Here is a 21988-nt window from a genome sequence, read left to right as displayed (position 1 = left end):
AGAGGAGGAGGGTCTTGCAGCCATGCAGGAGGTGCATCAACAATGGCTGCCTGCTTCTTTGTTTGCACCTTTTTGAACAGAAGCAGCAGTCAGTTACCAGAGTTCAGATCCCCAAAATTTAGTACAGGGTCCTTTTTGCCCACCCTGGCTCTCACAAGCTGTGTGTAAGTTGCTCTAGGAACATATCCACAGCTGTCAGCCACAGGGCTGGAGTGTGGGTAGCTGCTACTGTGTTAAGGGCTGAAATTAACCACAACTTACTGTGCAAGCCTTCCCCTGGAAGTTTGAAACCTTCAATAGACTCCAGAGTTCCAAAACAGTTACATTAGACGGACTCAGCCAATGCACTTGTTGTCTAAGTGGGGAGACAGATTTCTGATGCTTCCTACTCTGCTGTCTTCTCAGAATTCTCTTCCCTATGCAGTTTACAAGTGTTTTTCCTCTGTTGCAGAATGAATTAATAAATCATAAAAGTAGTAGCCAACATTCATCAAGTGTTTACTGTATTCCAGACACTGTCCCACACATTCTACATGGATTAATTTATTTAATCCTTACAACAACCTTCAAGATAGAGACTACTGTTTTCCTCTATTCACAGATAAGAAAAGTAAGGTGGAGAGAAGTTTAAGAGTTTGCTCACTCTTTTTTTTTTTTTTTTAAAAAAAAAGATGACCGGTAAGGGGATCTTAACCCTTGACTTGGTGTGGTCAGCACCACGCTCACCCAGTGAGCGAACCAGCCATCCGTATATGGGATCCGAACCCGGGGCCTTGGTGTTATCAGCACCGCACTCTCCCGAGTGAGCCACGGGCCGGCCCGAGTTTGCTCACTCTTAAGGTGGGATTCAAACATGAGAAGTTTGGCTCCAAAGTCTGAACTTTGCCATAATGAATGAATGAATGAATGAACAGTCTTGTTCATTAAAAGAGGTATCCTCAGTATACCATGGCAGCACAGAGGAAGGACTCCCAATGTTAGAGTTAGGGATTGGGGAGGTTAAGGGAGGCGTCCTGGAAGAGGTGATACTTGAGCTAAATTTTGAATGATAAGTAAGAGATGGGTCAGGGCAAGGAGTACTTCTGTAGGAAGCAAAGAGGATCAAAGACCAGGAGGCAGCAAGGAACTGGCAGAATGTGCAGAGAACCCCAACAGCGGGGGATGCTGAAACTTCAAATTGAGGCAGGAGGCAGAAGAGGCGGCTGTCCTGAGGCACAATCCAGGTGCTTCCAGGCTGAAAGGAAGATAAACTGTAGGAAATGGTACTTGTCTTTGTGAAGGAGATGGCAGAGCTTGGAAGACAGTGAGCACTACAGCTGGTAGATTGGGCTGAGAAAGGCATTCCAAGCAGGGGAAAAAGAATGGAGGTGTGAGAGTGGGAGAGAAATATTTAGGGAAGCATTTGATTTTGTAGGAGAGGAGGAGTATTCATCATTCAGTGACTGCTGAGATAACCAGCAAAGCCTGTGCACAGAATTCTGCCCTGCAGAGGAATGGTTTTCAGTAAGCTAGTTTTGAGTTCCAGCTGTGTGACCCTGGATGAGTCACTTCTGAGTCTCAGTTTCCACATCTGTAAAATGGAGGTGACAATTGACTATCCAAGAAGTTTGCTCAGAGGTTTAAAAATGAGAACATGTGTGGAAGGACTCTGCCAACCCTAAGGCATTCTGCCATGTCCCCCAGTCCTCATACTGATGTCAGAATCATAAAGGAGCTTCTAAAAAACACAACATGCCACATGCCAACTCAGGTCTATAGATTCAGAAAGGTGGCTGGAGATACATTATTTTTCTTCTAGCTCTTCTTTTCTATTATTTCTTCACATGGTCCTGATGCTCTATTAACTTTAGACCTGCCAGCTTCTGACTTCTGTAAAGAAGAAAATGCAGAAGAGAAGGGGGAGGTGGGCGTGGGAGGGGTGGTCAGTGGATACAAAACATTCGAGAGACAGGAAGAATGGGATCTAGTGTTCGATAGCAATATAGGGAGACTACAGTTAACAAAGTACCGTGTATCTTTGAATAGCTGGAGGAGATGATGTTTAACGAATGTTCTTAACACAAAGAAGTGACAAATGTTTGAGGTGATGGATATACTAAGCACCCTGATATGATAATCGCACATTTATGAAGGTATCCAAATATCATATTGTACTCAATAAATATATACAATTATCAGGAGTCAATTAAGAAAAATGAATTAAAAAGAAAGAAAAAGAGAAAGAGAAAGTAGGATAGTGGTTACCAGAGGTTGGGAAAGGGTGGGGGGTGGGGGGCAGGGAAAGGTTGGTAGATTGGTACAAAGTTACAAAGTTACAGTTGGATAGGAAGAATAAGTTCTGGTGCCCTAAGGTGACAATAGCTAGTAATGTCGTATTGTATATTTTAAGATAGCCAGAAAAGAGGATCGTGAATGTTACGACCATAAAGAAATGGTGAGTGTTTAGGTGATAGATATGCTAACTATTCTGATTAGATCATTATACAATATATGCATGTATTGAAACAACAAATTGTACCCCACAAACACGTACAATGAAAAAAGTAAATTTTAAAAAATGAAAAACATTTAACATGATGGTATTTAGACGGCCTTTAAGGGGTGATTAGGTCATGAGGGCTTCCTCCCTCATGAATGGGATTAAGGCCCTCATAAAAGAGACCTCTTGCCTTTCTGCTTTCTGCCACATGAAGACAGAGTGTCTCCTCTCTGGAGAATGCAGACACAAGGTGCCATTTTGGAAGCAGAGAGCAGCCCTCACCAGACAACTGAACCTGCCAGTGCCTTGATCTTGGATATCCCAGCCTCCAGAACTGTGAGAAAATAAACTTCTGTTCTTTATAAATTAAAAGAAAAGAAAATGTGGCAAGTAAAATAAAAGATCCTGGAGGATAATGGAGATATGTTGGATTTGGAGGGTTTTCTGCGGTCAGGCTTGACAGCTATGATAACGGAGAGAAAAGAAGGACCTTTCTCAAAGTGTGGGAAATGAGCAAAGTAGACAAAGGGACTAATAGTGCTTTTTGACCTCCATTTGAGAGTTCTGCGAGAAAAGAGATCCTTAACCGGTCACCCTCAGCCACGGTACATATGACTGGTCAGGTAACTCTATTAAAAGCATACAGCACCCTACAGCTTACAACACATTTGCATCTGCATTCATTCATTTGATCTTCCTAATAGCCCTGTGAGGTAGGGCTCCATATTTATCCCCATTTTACATGTAAGGAAACTAAGCCTTGGAGGAGCGAGTGACTTGCCCAAGGTCCACAGCTAGCCGGGGATAGAGCGATGATTTACACACGGGACCCTTAGGTTCAAGGACTTTCTGCCATACCACACTTCTTGCGGAGATTATGAGGTAGTAGAAAGAGCCCTAGAGCCCTAGCTGTTGTTCTAGCTCTGCAGAGAATATGCTGTGTAACCCGACAGATCTCTTGCCCTTTCTGGGTCTCACCACAATCAATCTAGGGTGGTTATTGCTGGGATTAAATGATGTAATGACCCTAAGAATATCCAGCATAGTCCCCAGCATGCCACAGTGGCCAGGATGACCACAAAGAGGGTGGAGAGAATGGTGAAAATGACAGTGCTTATGTACAAAGGGTATGGCAACATCATAGAAGGAGGGACCAAATTTGCCAGACAGAGGGCCTCCTGGGGAAGGGGGCATTAAACAGAGACTTGAAGAATGCAGAAGCGCTACCCTCTCTCATCTCCTTCCCCCTTATTTCCATGTGACTAGAGGATTAGAGCTTGGGATGTATAAGAGGGGGAGGCAAGAACTGATACTGAAGAGGTGAGGGTGAGGAGGGCATATCACACGGGCCTTAAATGACAAGCCAAGGAGTTTGGCTTTTGCCATTGTGAAAGTTGTCAATACAAATATGGAGTCACTTATGTCAAAACCAAACAAACTGGAACCGGGAGGCCATGAAGAAGGGGCACTCACATTATGCCTATACCAAAAATACCACAGAAATTTTTTTCAAACCACAACTTGCTACATGAGTCACACAAGGACAGCTAGCCTCACAAGGACAGCTAGCCACTCGCACAAGAACACTCGCATGACACACTAACTTCACTAATGAACTGACATCAATTCCTGCAATAAGCCCCTGTAACCAATGTTGTCTTTGTTGCAGAACAACTTACCAGTACTTCTCCTTTTGTCTTTAAAAGCTCCTCCTTACCCCAGCTTCCTAGTTGTGCCTATAATCCCCCCTGCTATTCCCAAATAAACTGTCTTAGAAAGTCTCTCTGTCATTTACTTTAGGTTGACACCATTAAAAGGTTTTAAGCAGGCAAGGGTCACGATCTATTTTGCAGATGTGCAGTTTAGAAAGGTCATTCTTGGTGCAGTGTGGACAGGAGACAGGAGGGGGAAGCTTAGAGGCAGAAAGACTGTCAACAAGAGGCACAGTGATGGGGATGGGGGAAGGTGGGTAACGCTGATGGAGATTCCTCAGCTGAGGCTCCTGGAGGCCACTGCCCAGTTAGGGAAGATCAAGGGAAATGATGAATGTGGCAGTGCTCAGAAATTGCCACCCAGCCAAGGGGCGAAGCGTTGTTTATCACGTTTATGTTAAGTGGAGCCTCCAGTCCAGTTGGCTAGACCCTGCATACTAAGGGCAGTGGCAGCTAGCAACCTTGGCTTCCTGAAAAGTTGAGTACTTTTCTCTCCATTTCTGGATGATGAGCTTGAGACTCACTCCACAACTCCACCCGATGACAGTCATTACGCCAGAAGAAGAGGAGGTACCTTCAAAAGAACCTTCTATGGGAGAGGAGCAGGCAGTAGGCACATAGGCTAGACAAGCCAGAGTCAGGTCCCTTGTCTCCTCTCCTCCCAAGCCTGGTGGACTTTCCAGCCTCTACCCCAATCTCCGACGGGAAACATCCTAGCAACAACAACCACCCAATGGAGCTTTCTGTGAGCCAGACTAATGCTTTACCCGCTACCTTGTTTACTCCTTACGGCAGAGTTGAATCTCAGCAGCCCCTTTACTAAGCCCAACTGTGAGGAGGACACTGGATATCAAGGGGCCTATAGTACCATTTCAAAGACTGCTTGATGAGGAGTCTGAGCTGGAAGGTCCTAAAGACCACCCAGTTCTGGAAGCTGGGATTCTAACTGGGGGAGGACAATGGGCAGAGAGGAGAGAGGGGAGCTCTCCCTCCTCCCACACAGATAAGACCAGGCTCCCAGCCTTCTCCTTGCACCTCCCGAACTGGCAGGGTCCACAGGTCTCAGCCCTCAGCCGGGGTGAGTCCCCACGACCACACAATGACTTTGAATGCAGAGGAAGGACTTGGAAGACCACTTTGTGCTCTGGGCAGCACATTTGATTTTGCTGCCCTGAGGCTTGGGGTAGTGGCCTCTACTCCTCCCTCACCACCTCCCTACTTGCTGGCCTTCTTCCCCAGGCAGGCAGGCATATGCGCGCCTGTGCGACACACACACACACACACACACACACACACACACACACACACACACACACACACACACACACACACACACACACACACACACACACACACACACACACACACACACACACACACACACACACACACACACACACACACACACACACACACACACACACACACACACACACACGACTTTTTGTTTGTTTTTTAAAAAGTAAGGAAAGAAGGAGCAAAAACCTGGATACAACATGTCTGGGCCACTGCAGGGTGAATATTGCCTGATCTCTGCACCCAAGGGCCCTCTCCAAAGTTGGGGGAGCCGGTGGAGTTCCTGGGAGGTCCAGGGCTCAAAACCAAAGCTCTTTCAATCCCCTCACCAGATGTCTCTCAGGTGCCTTAGAACTGCAGCCTTCCCAATGTAGGAACTGGCTGGGTACTGTAGACTGGGAGCGCCACACACCCAACTCTCCTCTTCTAGGGAATGTATCCACCCACCGAGTAATTCCTCCCCCAACCCCCCCCACCCCACTTAAAAAAGTTCTATGGATGCTTTCCTGCCCTTTTTAGCACAAAGAGGGGCGAGAGAGGGCTATCCAGGGAGGAATAGACAAACTGCTGCCTGGTCTCTCACACACACACACGCACACGCACATGCACACTTTCTCTTCTAGGAAATCCAACCAGAAGTCGATGGCTCCCCCAGAAAAGAAAAAATAAGCCTATTGGCTTTCTCTCTCTCTTCTGCCAGTTTTTCTGCCTAAGCCCAGCTCTCTCCTCTCCATGGGTTCGTCTTTCATCCAGCTTTTCTCTGCTTCAGATTGTTGGCCTCTCCCTAACATCTCTGGAACTCTTTCATTCTTTTTTTTTAAGGGGGGAGGGGCTGAGGGGAGGTGAACTCGAGAAGAGGAAACCCTCGCCCACCCAATCTCTTTCTCACCAACAAGTACTTTCTCTCTTTCTCTCCCTCCTCTCTCTCTCTCTCTCTCTCTCTCTCTCTCCCCCCCTCCCCTCCTCCTCCTCCCCCCAGCGACCTCCAGATGTTCCCGACCGCGCGGCCATCTGCTGGGATTGCTCGGGCGCGCAGGGGGAGGAGGCAGGGATCCGGGACGCAGGAAGCTGGGAGCGAGGCAGAGTAGAGTGGGCGGGAGCTGCGCACTTTTGAGACGCTCCCTCGGCTGGAACCCCAGCTCGGCGCGGCTCCACCAGCGGGCTGGGGGCGGGGAGTGAGCCCGGAAAAGCCGGCACTTCGGCGACACTCCCTGGGCCGTGCGGCTGAGACCGATCCGCCACTGGGCGCCGGGCAGGGGGTAGCCCGGCGGCAGGCGGGGGCCGGGGGGCGGGCCGCGCCGCGCTGAGAAAAGCGCCGGCCGGAGGGCCAGCGGCCGGGCCGCCCGGGTGAGCGTGCCAAGGCGGCTGCGGCGTAGGCTTCCAGGTGGGTGTGTGTCCCCGGCGGAGCGGGAGTCGGTGTTGCAGGCGAAGGTCCCGAGCTCCCGAACCCCCGACCCCAACCTCGCCGCCCCATCCGGAGGGCGGGCGGCGCCGGGCGCGGGGGCGGGGCTGGGTCCTGCCGAGGCCCCTCAACTTTTCTCGGACCCAGGGCGACGGCAGCGGAAATGGGGAACCCAGACCAAGGGGAGAGGGCTTCCAGGAGACAAAGGCTCTGCCCCGGGGCCGTGGGCGTGGGCCGGCGCCTCTGGGGTCTTTGTGCGGACACGTGCATCTCACATTTGTGGGTCTTTGTGGATTCTGCTCAGGGGACGTGCATCTGTCTGTGCCTGTGTCCGTGGCTTTGCGTGGCTGTTTCGCGCCGGTGTCCACGTTTCATGGGCCCTTGTTTGGTTGTGGGTGTCGTAGGCGCATCGTTGTGTGTCCGCGTACGTGGTCTGTGCCTGTCGACGTGTCTGGGCTGGATGTCCGTGGAGTGTGTGCGTGCCAAGAGCCAGACGCCGCCCCAACTCCTCGCTCCGCTGCTGTCCACCGGGCCCCTTACTTGGCTTCAAACTTTTCTCCCGGTTTCTCGGCAACAGCCGCGTCCTCCCCTCGGTAGCCCGGCTGGGAGGCGCTGGCAGCCCTCCCCTCTTTCACCTCCTGACGTCTTTAGGGCCCCGAGGGAATGGGATAGGACGGTGGGGGGAGGGATCAGCAGCGCGTGGGGACTGGTCGGGGACAGGGCTGGGGGGAGCGCGCAGAACACTCCTGCAGAACCCGGCTGGAAGGTAAGCGGCCGATCTTGGGCCGATCCTGGGCGGGGGATGGAGAGAGGAGAGGAGAGGGCGCTGTCGTTGCCAACCCGGCGCTTCTCGGACAGTCTGTGTGTGTCACCGAGAGAGACGTGTCTGCTTGGCGGAGAGAACGGCCCCAGCCCCCGGCTCCGCTTGGAGATCCGCTCTCCATTTGCTTCCCGCCCTCGGGGTGGGGGCCAGCTCTCGGATCCGGTAGGTGTGAAGGCGACGGATTGTCCACATCTGGACCTGCCCGCGGCGCCGGCTCCTTGGAGCTCGAGCTGGGCTACAGGGAAGAGGGAACTTTGCACACACTGGTTTCGAATGGGACGTCCACTAGCCCGCTGTAGTGCATTTGGCAAGTTGCTTATCCTTGCTGAGTCGCGGTCACCCTGTAGGGATGGGCTGAGAACTCTCTTGCCGCGTGGAGCCTGCGGTCGGGATAACCAGTGCTGCAAGAGCTGGGCTGAGAGAGGCTCCCGCCCACACTTGGCCAGGCGAGGAGGTGACTCAGGAACTTCTCCGAACCTTCCTCACTGAGAGCTGTGCCCTTAGGATAAGTCTAGACTTGCAGAGCCCAGGACTGACTGAGAGAGGGCTCAGGGCGGCAGGAGATTCCTGGGCTTTTAATCCTGGGATGCAGAGATATAACCCTAGCACCTCTTCTCCTACTCCCAGTCCTTAGCCTAGAATCGCTGCAGACAAGAGGGTGGGGCACAGGCCACTAACCTGGGAAAGAAGCAACTGTGGGCACTTTCCTTTTCCTCTCTGGGCCTCAGTTTCCATTGTGGAAGGGAAGATGTTGACAGCCTCTCTCCTCCCTTCCTCTCCTGGCTGACTGCTTGAGATCCCAGAACCTGAAAACACTCTGATGTTCTGACTTGACCAATTCCCAGGAATAATTTGCTTCGCTGGAAGCAGGGCTGAGATGCAATAATGTAGGGAAGCCCCGAGTTCACAGAGTTTCTACCCAGCCTGCCTCCACCACCAGTTGAAAGGCAAAAGCTGATGAGTGAGTCAGAAATGGAGGGAAGAGAGGGGGTTGACTGTATTTCTCCCTTATCTTTTAAAGGACAAGTTGTGGGTGGGTAGAGTCTAGGTCAATGTTCTTCCTAATCATAACTTCTGGTTCGAAGCAGAGGATGCACTTAAAACTTCACTCACACTTTATCAGGGCAAGCCTGGGCTGAGCTCTGATGATACTTCGTAAAGAGTGCAAAGGCCCACCCTGGAAGCCCCCTAGCCAAAGCAAGTTTTAAGAGAGGTTCCATGGGAATAACCTGGGGGAGGGGCCTGACACAGGAGGCTACTCCTGCTCAGGGTTTTGTTTTTTTGTTTTTTTGCTCTAAAATTTTTATTTTTATTTTTTATTTTTTTTTTAAATTTTATTTTGTCGATATACATTGTAGCTGATTATTGCTCCCCATCACCAAGACCTCCCTCCCTTCTCCCTCCTCCCCTGCCCCCCAACAATGTCCTTTCTGTTTGCTTGTCCTATCAACTTCAAATAATTGTGGTTGTTATATCTTCTTCCCTCACCCCCGGTTTTTTTTTGTGTGTGTGTGTGTGTGTGTGTGTGTGTGTGTGTGTGAATTTATATATTAATTTTTAGCTCCCACCAATAAGTGAGAACATGTGGTATTTCTCTTTCTGTTCCTGACTTGTTTCACTTAATATAATTCTCTCAAGGTCCGTCCATGTTGTTGCAAATGGCAGTATTTCATTCGTTTTTATAGCTGAGTAGTATTCCATTGTGTAGATGTACCACATTTTCCGTATCCACTCATCTGATGATGGGCATTTGGGCTGGTTCCAACTCTTGGCTATTGTAAAGAGTGCTGCGATAAACATTGGGGAACAGGTATACCTTCGACTTGATGATTTCCATTCCTCTGGGTATATTCCCAACAGTGGGATAGCTGGGTCGTATGGTAGATCTATCTGCAATTGTTTGAGGAACCTCCATACCCTTTTCCATAGAGGCTGCACCATTTTGCAGTCCCACCAACAATGTATGAGAGTTCCTTTTTCTCCGCAGCCTCGCCAGCATTTATCGTTCAGTCTTTTGGATTTTAGCCATCCTAACTGGGGTTAGATGGTATCTCAATGTGGTTTTGATTTGCATTTCCCGGATGCTGAGTGATGTTGCTGCTCAGGGTTTTGAAGTCAGTGAATTCATAGGGGAGGGATGAAGTGTCTCCCTACCAAGGGAACAGCATGTGCAGCACTCCATGTGTTCAGTAAACAACACAGGTGATCAGATGCAAGATCCTGGGGGTAGGGAATTGGAATTGAACTTGAGGCAGAGAGGGAAGGCAGGGCTGAATCACCAAGGATCACTAGGAGCTGGGATTTGAAGCTGGCAGTGGAGAATTTGCTGGAGGGTTTAAACAGGCACAGCAGGGTGGGAATGGTAATTCTAAGAAACCTTCCTCTGGCTTGTAGGTGTTGCTGTAGGCTGGGAGACCAATCTGGAGGCCAAGTGCTCCAGCCTCTTAGAGTCAGAAGGACCTGGATTTTATTCCCACTGCATTGCTTCCCAGCTCTGGGACCTGAGACGAGTAATTTTATCTGTCTGATTCTCAGTCTCCTTATCCTTCAAATGAGGATACTAATTCCTGCTCCACTGATCTGCTGTGAATGTTAAATAAGATAATGAATTACACATGCTAATAAAATAAGAAGTGGTTTACAGTATGTATTACATTGGGCAGACATTTTTTGAATTTCATTGACAAGAGAAGGCAGAAACAGAGTCTGCTCTGGTCCTAAACCTGATTTCACCACCTGGCAAAGCGTAAGTATCCTGTAAGTTTCCTCAAGCAGAAGGACGTTTTCTGACCATGATATGTCATTCATCTGGTTCATCCCCCTTCACACAGCCAGGACCCATGCAAGTGAGGAGCTGGGTACAGATTTGTAGATGGCCACAGACCACGAAGTGAGCTGGTACCTCGACAGAGGCTATCCAGGGCCGTGGGATCCCAGAGGGAGGGTGACCTGGACGAGGGGCAGGTTAGACTGGGAAGGCCTCATGAGGAGCTGGCTTTTCAATCAAGTCAGTGAGAGTTTGGGTGGTAGACAAAGAAAAAAGGGTGTCTTTGTCATTCTCGTCAGAGGGACCAGCCTGTGCAAAGGCAGGGAACTCCAGGAGAGTGATGGGCCTCTGGATGGAAAAGCTCTTTCTGGGGGATGGATTTTAAACAGGGAGCAGGCAGGGTCCTAGTCTTCTATTGGGAAGTACACTCTGGTGCCCAGTCCGAGGCTGTTGCAGCAGGCCTCCTGGGCCCCACCTGGACAGGAAGAGGTGACTGCCTGGCCTTAGGATGAGGGAGTGGGAAGACAGTGACCCATCTGTCCAGGGGTACTACTGATTTGACACCAAGTCCTCATTCTGTCACAAGCAACACAACTGCTTCAGCCTGCTTTGGCCTCTGGGACCTTCCCAGCTTCCACTTATCAATTCCCTGGGAGAGCCTGGTCAGCATCTGTAGCCCCAGCAGAGCCCTGGATGGGGTGCTGAGAGACAATCCAAGTCCTCGGGAAATGCATTTTGGATTCTTCTCCAACCTCTGCTCCTGCCTTTCCTTAGGATCTGCTGGTGTCCCAACTCCCTTTTCTTCTGTGGTCCCTGAAATCACCCATTGGGGGCAGGAACCAAAAGGCAATGTGCACCAATGTGTGCCAGGCCTGGACTGAGTCTTCACTTTACCTCATGTAATGATCACAATGAAGTGTTGGGAGCAATACTAGGATTATCACCAGCTTACAGACTCAGACGCAGAGGAGTGAGGGCACACACAAGCCTCACAGCAGGTAAGGCACTGTATGGTTGCAGCCCAGTCTGCCTGGCTGCAAAACCCTTTCCACTACCCCATACAGCCTCCCCATGTGTCCACACATGCTGCCTCTGATGGATAGGAACTTGAAAGTCTAAAGAAAGATGACATGTTGGAAGGAGAAGATAGTATTGGGGGTCTTGCCCCTCTCCCTGTAGATTATCCTCCTTGGGTTAATCTGCTGAGCTTCTAGGCCCCACCTGCAACAGGGATGATGTCATGGAGAGGCCAGGCACTAGGGGTCAGAATACCTGGGTCCTGAGTCTAGTCCCTGTCCTCACTGGCTGTGTGACTCTGGACAGGTCAGTGAACCTCTCTGGGCCTGTTTACACAGCTGCGAAACAGGTATGATGCTTTCCAACCTGCTGATTTTGCAGGGTGACTGAACAGACAAGATAATAGTTGAAGAAGCAGGGGAAAGTTTGAGAGGTGTCCTTTGATGAGGTGGCGGTATTCTAAATACCTGGCGTATCTTCATATAGTACCTGTTCTGTACCAGGCCCAGTGCTCAGCTCCAAAGACATAAAAATTAATCTAACTCCCTCCCTGCCCACAGGAGGACAGACAGGTAAACATGTAACTGTGGCCCACCGCTACCAACTCTTAAGCTGTCATCTACACGTGTCCATTTGTAAGTTGAGGCAGAGTGGAGCCAAGACCTCTGCGGTTGGGTCCTATACTACCCAGCTGAGTAATGTCCGTTTATTTGTCTGCAAAATAAGGCCAGTAATCCCCACGGTCAAGGATTGTGGTGAGGCAGAAATGAGATACTGGTGGAGAGTACATGGTGAGCTGACGTGTTTGTACAGATGTGCGGCATTAGCGATTCTGCTGGAAGAGCCGGTCCTCAATGCTTCGGGAATTTGGCCCTGAAATTCTTTCTGCCTTGTGTTTCCAGAGCTGACTAAGTGGTTGGAGGGCAGGACATTTATGATATTTCCACCTGGGGATTTCGTTGGCGTCAGTTTGAATGAGCTCATGATCAAGGGGCATGGGGATGGGAGGCAGCTCAGAGTTGAGGAGCAGCTGGTTGAGGCAAAGGCCTGTTCAGGTGCATGCTGGGACCCTGGGCCAGGCTGTGACTCGGCCCCCTGCCCATCTGGTTTCTGTGCCAGGGGCTCTCTGTTAAAGTTGTTGAGGGGAGCTGGAAAATTCTATGGGCAAGAGATGATGTGGTACAGCATCAAGGGCAGGCAACTGAGGCCATGCTGGGACCCCTACCCCCAAAGAGGCATCCTCAGAGGAAGAGATTGGGGCCTCACCAACAGACACCAGCAGAGTGACTGCAGGATGTTAGCACAAGCAGTCACGGACCCGCCGGGTGCCTGGCACTGCACTGGGAACTTGGGTGAGAGGAACACAAAGAAGAACAAAACAGTCATTGCCTTCAGGAAGTTGAATAAATCATCACCATCATTGTCTACCATGCATCGGGCACATAACATGTGGCACTCAGTGAGCTGATTTGCTTCCCATTCTGTGATTTAGTGCTCTCAACAGCCCTGCGTTCTTATCCCTGTTGAGGACACTGGGGCTCAAAATGTTCAGACTTGCCAGAGGCTAGTAGGTACAGAGCTGGATTCACACCCGGGTCTGAGTCCAGTGGTTGACCACTCGTTAGCTGCTGGGCGCTGCGTTCATCCCACACGCTCGTGCCTGCCCGGCCTGGCTCTGCCCCAGGGGGGAAGGGATGGAGGATGCACCGGCGAGGAAGGCAGGGCACTGCCCCAGCTGCTTATGCTGCAAGTCAGGGAAGGGGCAGGGGCAGGTAAAGAAGGTAAACAACAGCAGACAATTTACTTGGTAGTGTCTGAAGGAGGCAGACCCGTAGCCTGTGGTGTGAGAGGCCAGGAGGGAGGGGTGGCCCAGGGGCCTGAGTGGACAGAACAGGCTTTGTTCCACCAGCGGGGTCAGGGCAGGCCGGGTGGATGCGTGCAGTGCCAGCAGCAGCGCAAGGCGTCGGGTCCCAGGTCCTGGGCCTGCTCCACCATTCCTTGCCGTGACTGCCCCTCTCTGGGCCCCGAGGGGCCTTCCAACTCCCAAGCCTTGTAATTCTCTGAATTTGGGGAAGTGTGAGCAGAGGGTTGTTCAGAGGCTGTCAAGGTGAAGGCTGTTCCCACTCTGGCCACAAAGGAGGGAGGAAGTTGCACCAACTTGCAAATGCCTCCATGCCTGGGGGAGTTTGACTTCTGTAGGTAAAAGCAGAATCCCACTGGTTTTTGATAAGCAGAGAGATGTGGCCAAAGCTGTGTTAGAGGGTATCTCATAGCAGGGTCTGGGATGTCACCTGGGGAGATCTGACTGGAGCCTGTTAGGGCCATACCATTTACTTTTTTGTCCTCTCAGGCCGTCAGTAAACTTTGTTAGAGTCCCTGTGGACCTGGTCCTGTGGGTCCAACAATGATAACTCATGGCCCCTGCCTTGGAGGACCTTACATTATGTCCCACAAACCAGGGGTGGATGCAATTTCTAAACCCTTATCCTCCTGTCCTTGTGTTCCATAAGCTGGTTGATGACTGGATGTCTTTATGTGCAGGTCGGGATTTGGAAAAAAGTGATGAATCTTGGCCCAAAGATCATTTTCTCTTTTTTCCCTGAGCCTTCTTTGGTGCCACCTGTCTGCCTCTCTCTTTCTCCTGAGGGTAGTGCATGGGTTCCAGAGGGAGGCAATATTAATACTTTTATACAGATAAGAAAACCAAAGGTCAAAGACATAAAGAAAACTGCAAAGGTCACACAGATAGCAGCAGGCCTGAGACTAGAGTCCCACTCTCCTGGGTCCAAGGCTGGTGTTAGTGATCTTTTATGAGTTGGTCTTCTGTCCCCATTGCTGGTCTGGAAGCCCCACGAGGACAGGGGTCTGGTATCCATCCCCTCTGCACACACCCAGCCCCCCCCCCCATGGCCTAGCCCAGTGCTTTGTACTTAGTAGAGATTTAGAAAATGCTTTTGTTAGATTTTAAAGTCCTGAAACTCTGATGTTAGATTATCTAGACTAAACCCCTTGTGAAGCTGGAGAAACTGAGTCTCAGAGAGGGGAGGGGACTTGTCTGAAGATGGGGACCATCCCTGACAGAGCAGGGACTAAGACCTAGGGTCCTGATTGTCCTCAGGATTTATCCCATCACCATACCCAGTTGCCCTGTCACGTCCCTGTCAGCACCCTGGAGTGTGGTGAAGGAGGTGGGGTGGTCCTTGGGTTCCCTCTCAGGGAGAATCCATCTGGCATGTGGCCTGGGAGAGACACAGGTACTCATGGATGGTGCATCTGTCAGTGTCTGGCGCTGTGCTGGGCATTCTTCATTGTGATCTCTTACCCTCACAGCAGCTCCTGAGGAAGGGATTGTAATCTCCACTTTATCTCACCTAAAACTTCCCAAAGTTGCACAGTTTAGCAAGTCACTCTTGCTAAAGGTGGTTCTTCTCCCCCCTTTTTTTTTTGGTTTCCTCTGCTTTAACATGGGGGTGAGACTGTTGGCCTCATGGAGTGACTGTGAGGACTGGATGAGAGAACGAGTGTCCAGCACTAGCCTATAGAGAAGACTCTTCTCTGTCACTGTTGACAGTTCCCACCACGCAGGGCTGGGCAAGTACCTGGTTCAGCACCCTGGAGCATTTACTAGCCAAGTTATCCAGGCGAGCCTCCATCTGCACTCCAGCCCCCGCGATGTCAGCTGTTAGTACTGCTGCCTCAGTTCCAAATCTGCAGGTGGCCTGGTCATGACCGCCCTGCGTATGCACAGCTCTTCACAGTTCGTCAGTTTGCAGTGCATCTCGGTGAGGGTGGACAACTTAGGTGAGAAGGGCAGGGCAGAAATTGCTGCCCTGTGGTGCAGAGGACAAGGCTGAGGCCCCCACTCTGGAGGGGCAGCATTTGGGCTGTGTTCGGGCTGCTGGTTACATAAGCAGGCGCTCACGAGAGGCCATTTGGCATTTCATGGGAACCAAGGGGTAATCTCAGGGCCCTTTGTGGTGTTTGTTTAAACCCCAGGAAGGGTGGGTAAGGAGCAGATCGGCTTAGCAGAGGAGGTGGGGCTTTTGTTGGTAATGAACCCTGTGGTGAGGAGCTCACCCAGAGGAACAAAGAAGGCCTGAAGCAACTTAATATTTTCCTTTTAGTTCCAGACATTGGAACACTCTGTCCTGCCTCAGCTGGGACCAAGCCCAGGATGCACCTGGGCCCGGGTTTAATCCTCAAATTGGCTTCTACAAAAGAAAGGGGCAGGAGAGGAGGGGCCCACATGGGGGAGCAGGGGAGAAGAGCCCCACTTCTCCTGCCCCCGGGCAGAGCTAGAGTGCAGATCAAGTGACTACCCCTTGAAAGTTTCATGTAGGGTGGTAATGCTATCCTGCAGCTCCCTCCCCACCCACCCCCTTCCCTGAAGGCCAGAAAGAAGGATGAATGGGAGGGAGACAGGGCAGGGGGCATAGGGCAGGGCCACCCAGATGAAGAGCTTAGCGCCGTCTTCTCTCTTCCAGGCTTGAGTGGCCTCCGTGCGGGGGAGGGGTAGCCACAGACTGTCCAAATTGTCCAGTTAGAAAATCTCACTCCTCAACCCTCTCATCCTCATGCTAGCACCACTGACCACCACCATCCCAGGAGCACAGTGGGCGTGAACACAGGCTTTAATCCGGCAGATGTGGGTGGGGATGAACATTAGATGTGACAACATATACATAATGCCTAGCATCTGTGACAGCTCCTGTTGTAGTTGTATAGAAAGGCAAACGAGGTCCGGGGAGAGGAAGTGGCTTGCATCATATCACAACAGTGGGAAAAGCCCCTCCTGGACCCTGCCTCTCCACCAGCCATCCTGCCAGGCCTGCTGATGTGAATAGAGGAATTGGAACTGAGCAGGCCTGGGTTCTAATCCTGCCCTGCTTTTTACTAGTCTGGGGTTAGGCCCTTTACCTCTCTGAGCCTCTGTTTCTTCATCTGTATAATGGGGGAACCAGCCCAGCTGCCTGCCCAAAGGGCCAAAGAGGTATAATAGCTCTATCAGCTGGGGGCCAGAGGGCAGGGCAAGGGGGAAAGGGACTTGGAAAATGTGTCCCCAAAACCCATCTGGGAGTTCAGACACAGGGTCCCCAACTGGAAGGGAGGATCCTGCTTCTGGAGGACAGGCCGAGGAGGTGGGAGTGAGATGGCTGCAGTCATTGCAGGCCCCACTGCAGGGAGAGAGCCCTGGTCTAGAAGACCCGAGTGTGGGTCTCACACCTAGCGCAGCCACTGCCAAACTGCAACAGCAGACCATGCTTTCTCTGCCTGTACCCCACCTAGTACCACTCCACTTAATGCTGTGGCTGTGGTAAGTTCCGTAACCTCTCCAAGGCTCAGTTCCCTCTTGATGAAAAGGAGACAGAAATTTCTGCCTCACAGAAATTTGTGAGGGTAATTGTGAGGGTTAAATGAGACAGTGCCGTGAGGCAGCTAGCACAGCACCCCACCCAGCACCTAGCACAGCACCTAGCATGTAGCGCATGCACAGTAGGGGTGAGTGGAGCACGCTAACCCTGACCGCTTTACTGTGAGCCCCTCCCAGTGGGGTCTAGAACAGCCCATGGACCCTAAACCATCAGAGCTGCAGATGCCAGCCCAAAAAACCATCTAGTCCTGTGGGTTTCAAACTGGGCTCCTTAACACCCTACAGCGGGGCTGGGGGAACAGGCATGGAAGGCTCCGGGCCCCAGTCACTCAGCCAGAGCAGGCACACTTTCATCTGTGGATCTTATTTAAGAAAGGGTCTGGGCCGAGCCCGTGGCGCACTCGTGAGAGTGCGGCGCTGGGAGCGCAGCGACGCTCCCGCCGCAGGTTAGGATCCTATATATGACTGGCCGGTGCACTCACTGGCTGAGTGCCGGTCACGAAAAGACACACAAAAAAGAAAGGGTCTGCTCCTTCCAGTTTAAAACCCACCAATCTGGCCTAACCCCTTTTACCATACTGATGGGGAGACTGAGGCCAGAGAGGAGTGGGGACTAGGAATTAGGAGGAGTATTCCAGGAGGAAGGGGACTGGTGGCAACTTGCAGCTGTGTCTAGACACTTTAGCTCTTGCTTATAGGGTGGGGTTAGAGCCATCTGGGATGTTCAAGCCTCACCTGTGGCTCTCTTTCTAGCCCCCACCATGCCGTGGCCCCTGCTGCTGGCCCTGCTGCTATTGCTGGCCGTGAGTGGAGCCCAGACAACTCGGCCATGCTTCCCTGGCTGCCAGTGTGAGGTGGAGACCTTTGGCCTCTTCGACAGCTTCAGCCTGACTCAAGTGGATTGCAGCGGCCTGGGGCCCCACATCATGCCTGTGCCCATCCCTCTGGACACAGCCCACCTGGACCTGTCCTCCAACAGGCTGGAGACAGTGAACGAGTCGGTGTTGGCAGGGCCTGGCTATACTACGCTGGCTGGTCTGGATCTCAGCCACAACCTGCTCACCAGCATCTCGCCCACCGCCTTCTCCCGCCTTCGCTACCTGGAGTCACTCGACCTCAGCCACAATGGCCTGGCAGCCCTGCCGGCAGAGAGTTTCACCAGCTCACCCCTGAGTGACGTGAACCTCAGCCACAACCGGCTCCGAGAAGTCTCCGTGTCCACCTTCAGTACCCACAGCCAGGGCCGGGCACTGCACGTGGACCTCTCCCACAACCTCATCCACCGCCTCGTGCCGCACCCAGCACGGGCCAGCCTGCCCCCACCCGCCATTCAGAGCCTGAACCTGGCCTGGAACCGGCTCCGCGCAGTGCCCAACCTCCAAGACTTGCCCCTGCGCTATCTGAGCCTTGACGGGAACCCTCTGGCTGCCATCGGCCCAGGTTCCTTCACAGGGCTGGCGGGCCTCACACACCTGTCACTGGCCAGCCTGCGCAGTATCCCCCAGCTGGCGCATAATGGCTTCAGTGAGCTACCAGGCCTGCAGGTCCTAGACCTGTCAGGCAACCCCAAGCTCAAGTGGGCAGGAGCTGAGGTGTTCTCAGGCCTGGGCTCCCTGCAGGAGCTGGACTTATCAGGCACAGGATTGGTGGCCCTGCCTGAGATCCTGCTCCTCCACCTCCCAGCACTACAGAGCGTCAGCGTGGGCCAGGATGTGCACTGCCGGCGCCTGGTACGGGAGGGGGCCTACCCCCGGCAGCCTGGCTCCAGCCCCAAGGTGGCTCTGCACTGCATAGACACCCGAGAATCTGCTGCCAGGGGCCCTGACATCTTGTGACGAATGGTATGGCCTGGGGCCACTTAACAGACTGCTGCCCTGGGCTTACTCAGGTCCCAAGTAACTTATATTTTAATGTGCCAATGCCAGTGGGGAATCTGCCGGCCTGTGCAGCAGCATCACTGTAGGGGCTGTGGACCTAGGAGAGGCTTTGGAGCTGGGACCAACACCCAGGAGCAAAGTCTTGCCTCTTTGTCTGTGTTGCCACCCTGAAGCATGAGCGGAAGGACTTCAATGCCAACCAGACTCTGCTCCTTTCCTGCTGCCCTTCCCCACTTGTACCCTAAGTGCCTTCCCTCATGCCTGGGCTGACCTGAGCCATGACAGGAGGAGGGTGGGCAGGAGCTACTGCTGCAGGGCAGAGTTCAGGTCCACTGGGCTGAGTGTCTCCTGGGCCCATGGTCCAGTCACTCAGGGGCATGAGTTCCTTTACAACATAGCCCCTTGTATGCTCTGGGCCCACTTCATCTTCATGGGCCCATTTCACCCTTTTCTCTTTCCCTGGAACCCTGGGGAGAACCCTAGTTATAGAGGCAACTGGAAAGAAAAATTGTCTACCCTTCTCATGTGACAGATGGAAAAATGAGGCCTAGAGAAGGAAAAATGCTAATCTGAGGCCCTACAGGGGTGGGGACATGGCTGGAACACAGACTCCTGCCTCCCAGCCTGGGCCCTTTGCACTTTCCAGCCTTCTCTGAGGCATCCCCTCCCTTTCCCCTTCCTGGGCTCCCTCTTGCTGTTTGCACCTTTTCCATCCCCAGGGCCAGCAGCAGCAGGACAGCCAGGGGCCTCGGAGGTGGAACCCTGGGCCAGTGACCAGCTGTGTGGCATAAGCTAAATCAGTTCACCTTTCAGAGTCTCTGGAAGCTCAGGGCACACTAATCCCAGCCCTGCCAGTTTCTCACTCTGGGGTGAGGTCCCATAGCATCAAGACTGGAAATGTTCCCACTTCCCCTCAGACACTGCCTCTAGATGCTTCCCAAGGAGTTGATGTGGTTCTGAAGCCCCATCTGGCCATGAGCTCCAAGGGGCCTCCTGGATTCAGTCCCCAGTGGGCCTGAGCACTCCCAGAAATGCAGCGGAAGGAGGCAGAGTCTTCCCAACCCATGTTGGGCTCTGCCCCCAGGGTGGCATCTCAGCTTCCCAGCCCTGGGCTCTTTCCTTAGTCTTCATTTTATAAAAGTTGCCTTTTTAATGGACTGTCACTTTCAATCCCCACCCCCACCCCTGCTGGCAGGGGATGGAAACATGTCATTTATAAAAGAAGATAAAAGTTGCCTTTGTTCACTTTTGTAATATTGTGTCCTGGGCGTGTGCTGGGGGTGTTGGGCAGAAGCCAGCCGTCAGTGCCTATGTGGACATGAGGGGCTGGTTCCAGAGACGCCCACCGGGCAATGAGAGTTCTGGCTTCCCCCCACCAGCCCAACCCAGCACCTGACTGGGCCTTGTTTTAATAAACACTAGAAAGAGGTCTTCCTTCCATCATTCAACCAGCATTCACTGACAATCCCTGGGCTGGGCTCTGGGGTCACAAGGATGAATCTGGGTTAGCCCTGCCCTGGGCAGAATGTTCTTCCTGAAAAGCCCAGAATCTCCCAGGATTTGAGGAGTAAGTTGACATGGGGGAGGGAGTTGGACCTTTCTCTGCACCCTGTCCACCTTCCTCATCTGCCCGCTCCCTGCCACCTCAGCTCCACCCACCAGCATCCAGCTATAGCCATAAGCTCACTAGGCCCTTGCAGGCTTCTGCCTTTGCTCAGCTGTTGCTGGGAGACCTTGCCCTTACCCCATCTCTGCCTCTCAACCTCCTTCCCATCCTGTAGAACCAGTTCCTGCGTTGCCCTCTGAGAAGGTTTCCCTGAGGTCCCCCTCCATCTCCCTCCATGACCCTTCCCAAGTGCCAGCCCCTTGGTCCAGGTCCACTTGTCCGACAACAATGTGTTGTTCGTCCTTCCTTCTTTGCATTTCAGCTGCTGTGGTACTCCTCAAACTCCTGTTTGCACACTTCCAGTGAGCTCACTTCCAGCTCATCTGAGTGCTTTTACTGTCAGCAAGTTTCTCTAACTGGCCAATGCCTGCAGGAATATCCATCACCCTCATCACCAACAATGACATGCTTTTCCTGGTATCCTCTGTGCCAGGCCCTGCGCTGGGCAAGAAGATGAGTCCACCCCAGTCTCTGCCCTAGGGGAGACTCACATTCCTGGCTGGGAAGGGGAAGGACACACAGGTGACACCTGACTGTAATAGCAGCACAGGAGCTGTGACAGCCCTGTGTAGGCCTCAGGAAGGCATCCACACAGCTGAGGACAGTGGACCTGGACAAAGGGGCTGGCACTGGGGAGGGATGATTGGTGAACAATGGCACTATACCTGTACCCAGAACATTTAGGCCATGGGCACTGATGGAGAGCTTGCCCATCTTGTCAATCAGGCCTCCCCAGAGAGAAGTACCAACCAGAGTCCTTGAGCCCAAGGCTGGTGCCCACTGGTCAATGCAGGAAAGAGCTGAGGTATTAGGAGGTGGTGTCAGAGTGAGACACCAGCCCCCAGAGTCCTCTGATGTGTTCTGCACCCCCCTCCCCCATATTCTCTGGGACAAGAGAGGCTTCAAATACTGGGTGGGGTAGGGATCACAGGTGTTTTCACTCAGTGGGTCTGGGTCCTGCCAAAGCCCCACTTGCAGAAGGAGGCCCCCAGGGGGAAGCCATGGAACACAGGGGACTTAAAGATAAGGACAAAGCCTAAAGAAGCCTGGGAAGAGGAGGCAGGGGCTTCTGCAGGAGTGGGCTCTGGGAAAGGCCACCTCTGTCCTGAACTGCAGCATCCTCATCAGCAAAATGGGCGGGGGGTGAAGCTGCAGTGGGAGGATGAATGCAGATGCCATCACACTGTGTGAGCTCAGCCTTCCTGGCGGCGCATAACCCTGTATCCCCCAGCCCCAGCCTCCTGCGTGCCTTAGGGAGAGCTGAAGCTCCGCAGAACAGCGGGCCTCGCCGAACTGGGAGTGTACGTGGCCCCCTCCGCCCGGTGCGGAGGCTCCCAGCCCGCAGCGCCACCTCGTGGTCACGCAAGGCCAGACACCCCGGGTCCGAGCTGGCGCCCAGAGCAAGGCCCAGGGCTGGGAGGTTGGAGGCCAGCCCGGACCTGCGCAGTTTGCGGAAGCAGTCCATCCTCCCAGCCAGCCAGGCCAAGCTCCTCCCTCTACACTATGGGAGTACGGGGACCTAGAATGAGGGCGCTAGGGTCTCACAGAATCACGAGATTAGTGCAGAGATTCCGCTTT

The 21988-nt window shown here is 52.7% G+C and overlaps 1 protein-coding gene and 1 pseudogene across 1 annotated transcript; one reads left to right on the top strand and one right to left on the bottom strand.

Annotated features, from left to right (window-relative positions):
- LOC134376271 (guanylate cyclase 2D-like) overlaps positions 1-12927 on the bottom strand; it is a 115363-nt pseudogene extending 102436 nt beyond the window's left edge.
- Positions 12928-17628: 4701 nt separating this feature from the next.
- Positions 17629-20140, top strand: TSKU (tsukushi, small leucine rich proteoglycan). The gene has a single exon (XM_063095341.1). It carries the CDS (start codon positions 17629-17631, stop codon positions 18700-18702), a length of 1074 nt encoding a protein of 357 aa, XP_062951411.1. The 3' UTR covers positions 18703-20140.
- The last annotated feature ends 1848 nt before the right edge of the window (positions 20141-21988 follow it).

This window comes from Cynocephalus volans, chromosome 4 (assembly GCF_027409185.1).
Source record: "Cynocephalus volans isolate mCynVol1 chromosome 4, mCynVol1.pri, whole genome shotgun sequence".
NCBI lineage: Eukaryota > Metazoa > Chordata > Mammalia > Dermoptera > Cynocephalidae > Cynocephalus > Cynocephalus volans.
This window is presented reverse-complemented; position numbering and strand designations above follow the sequence as displayed.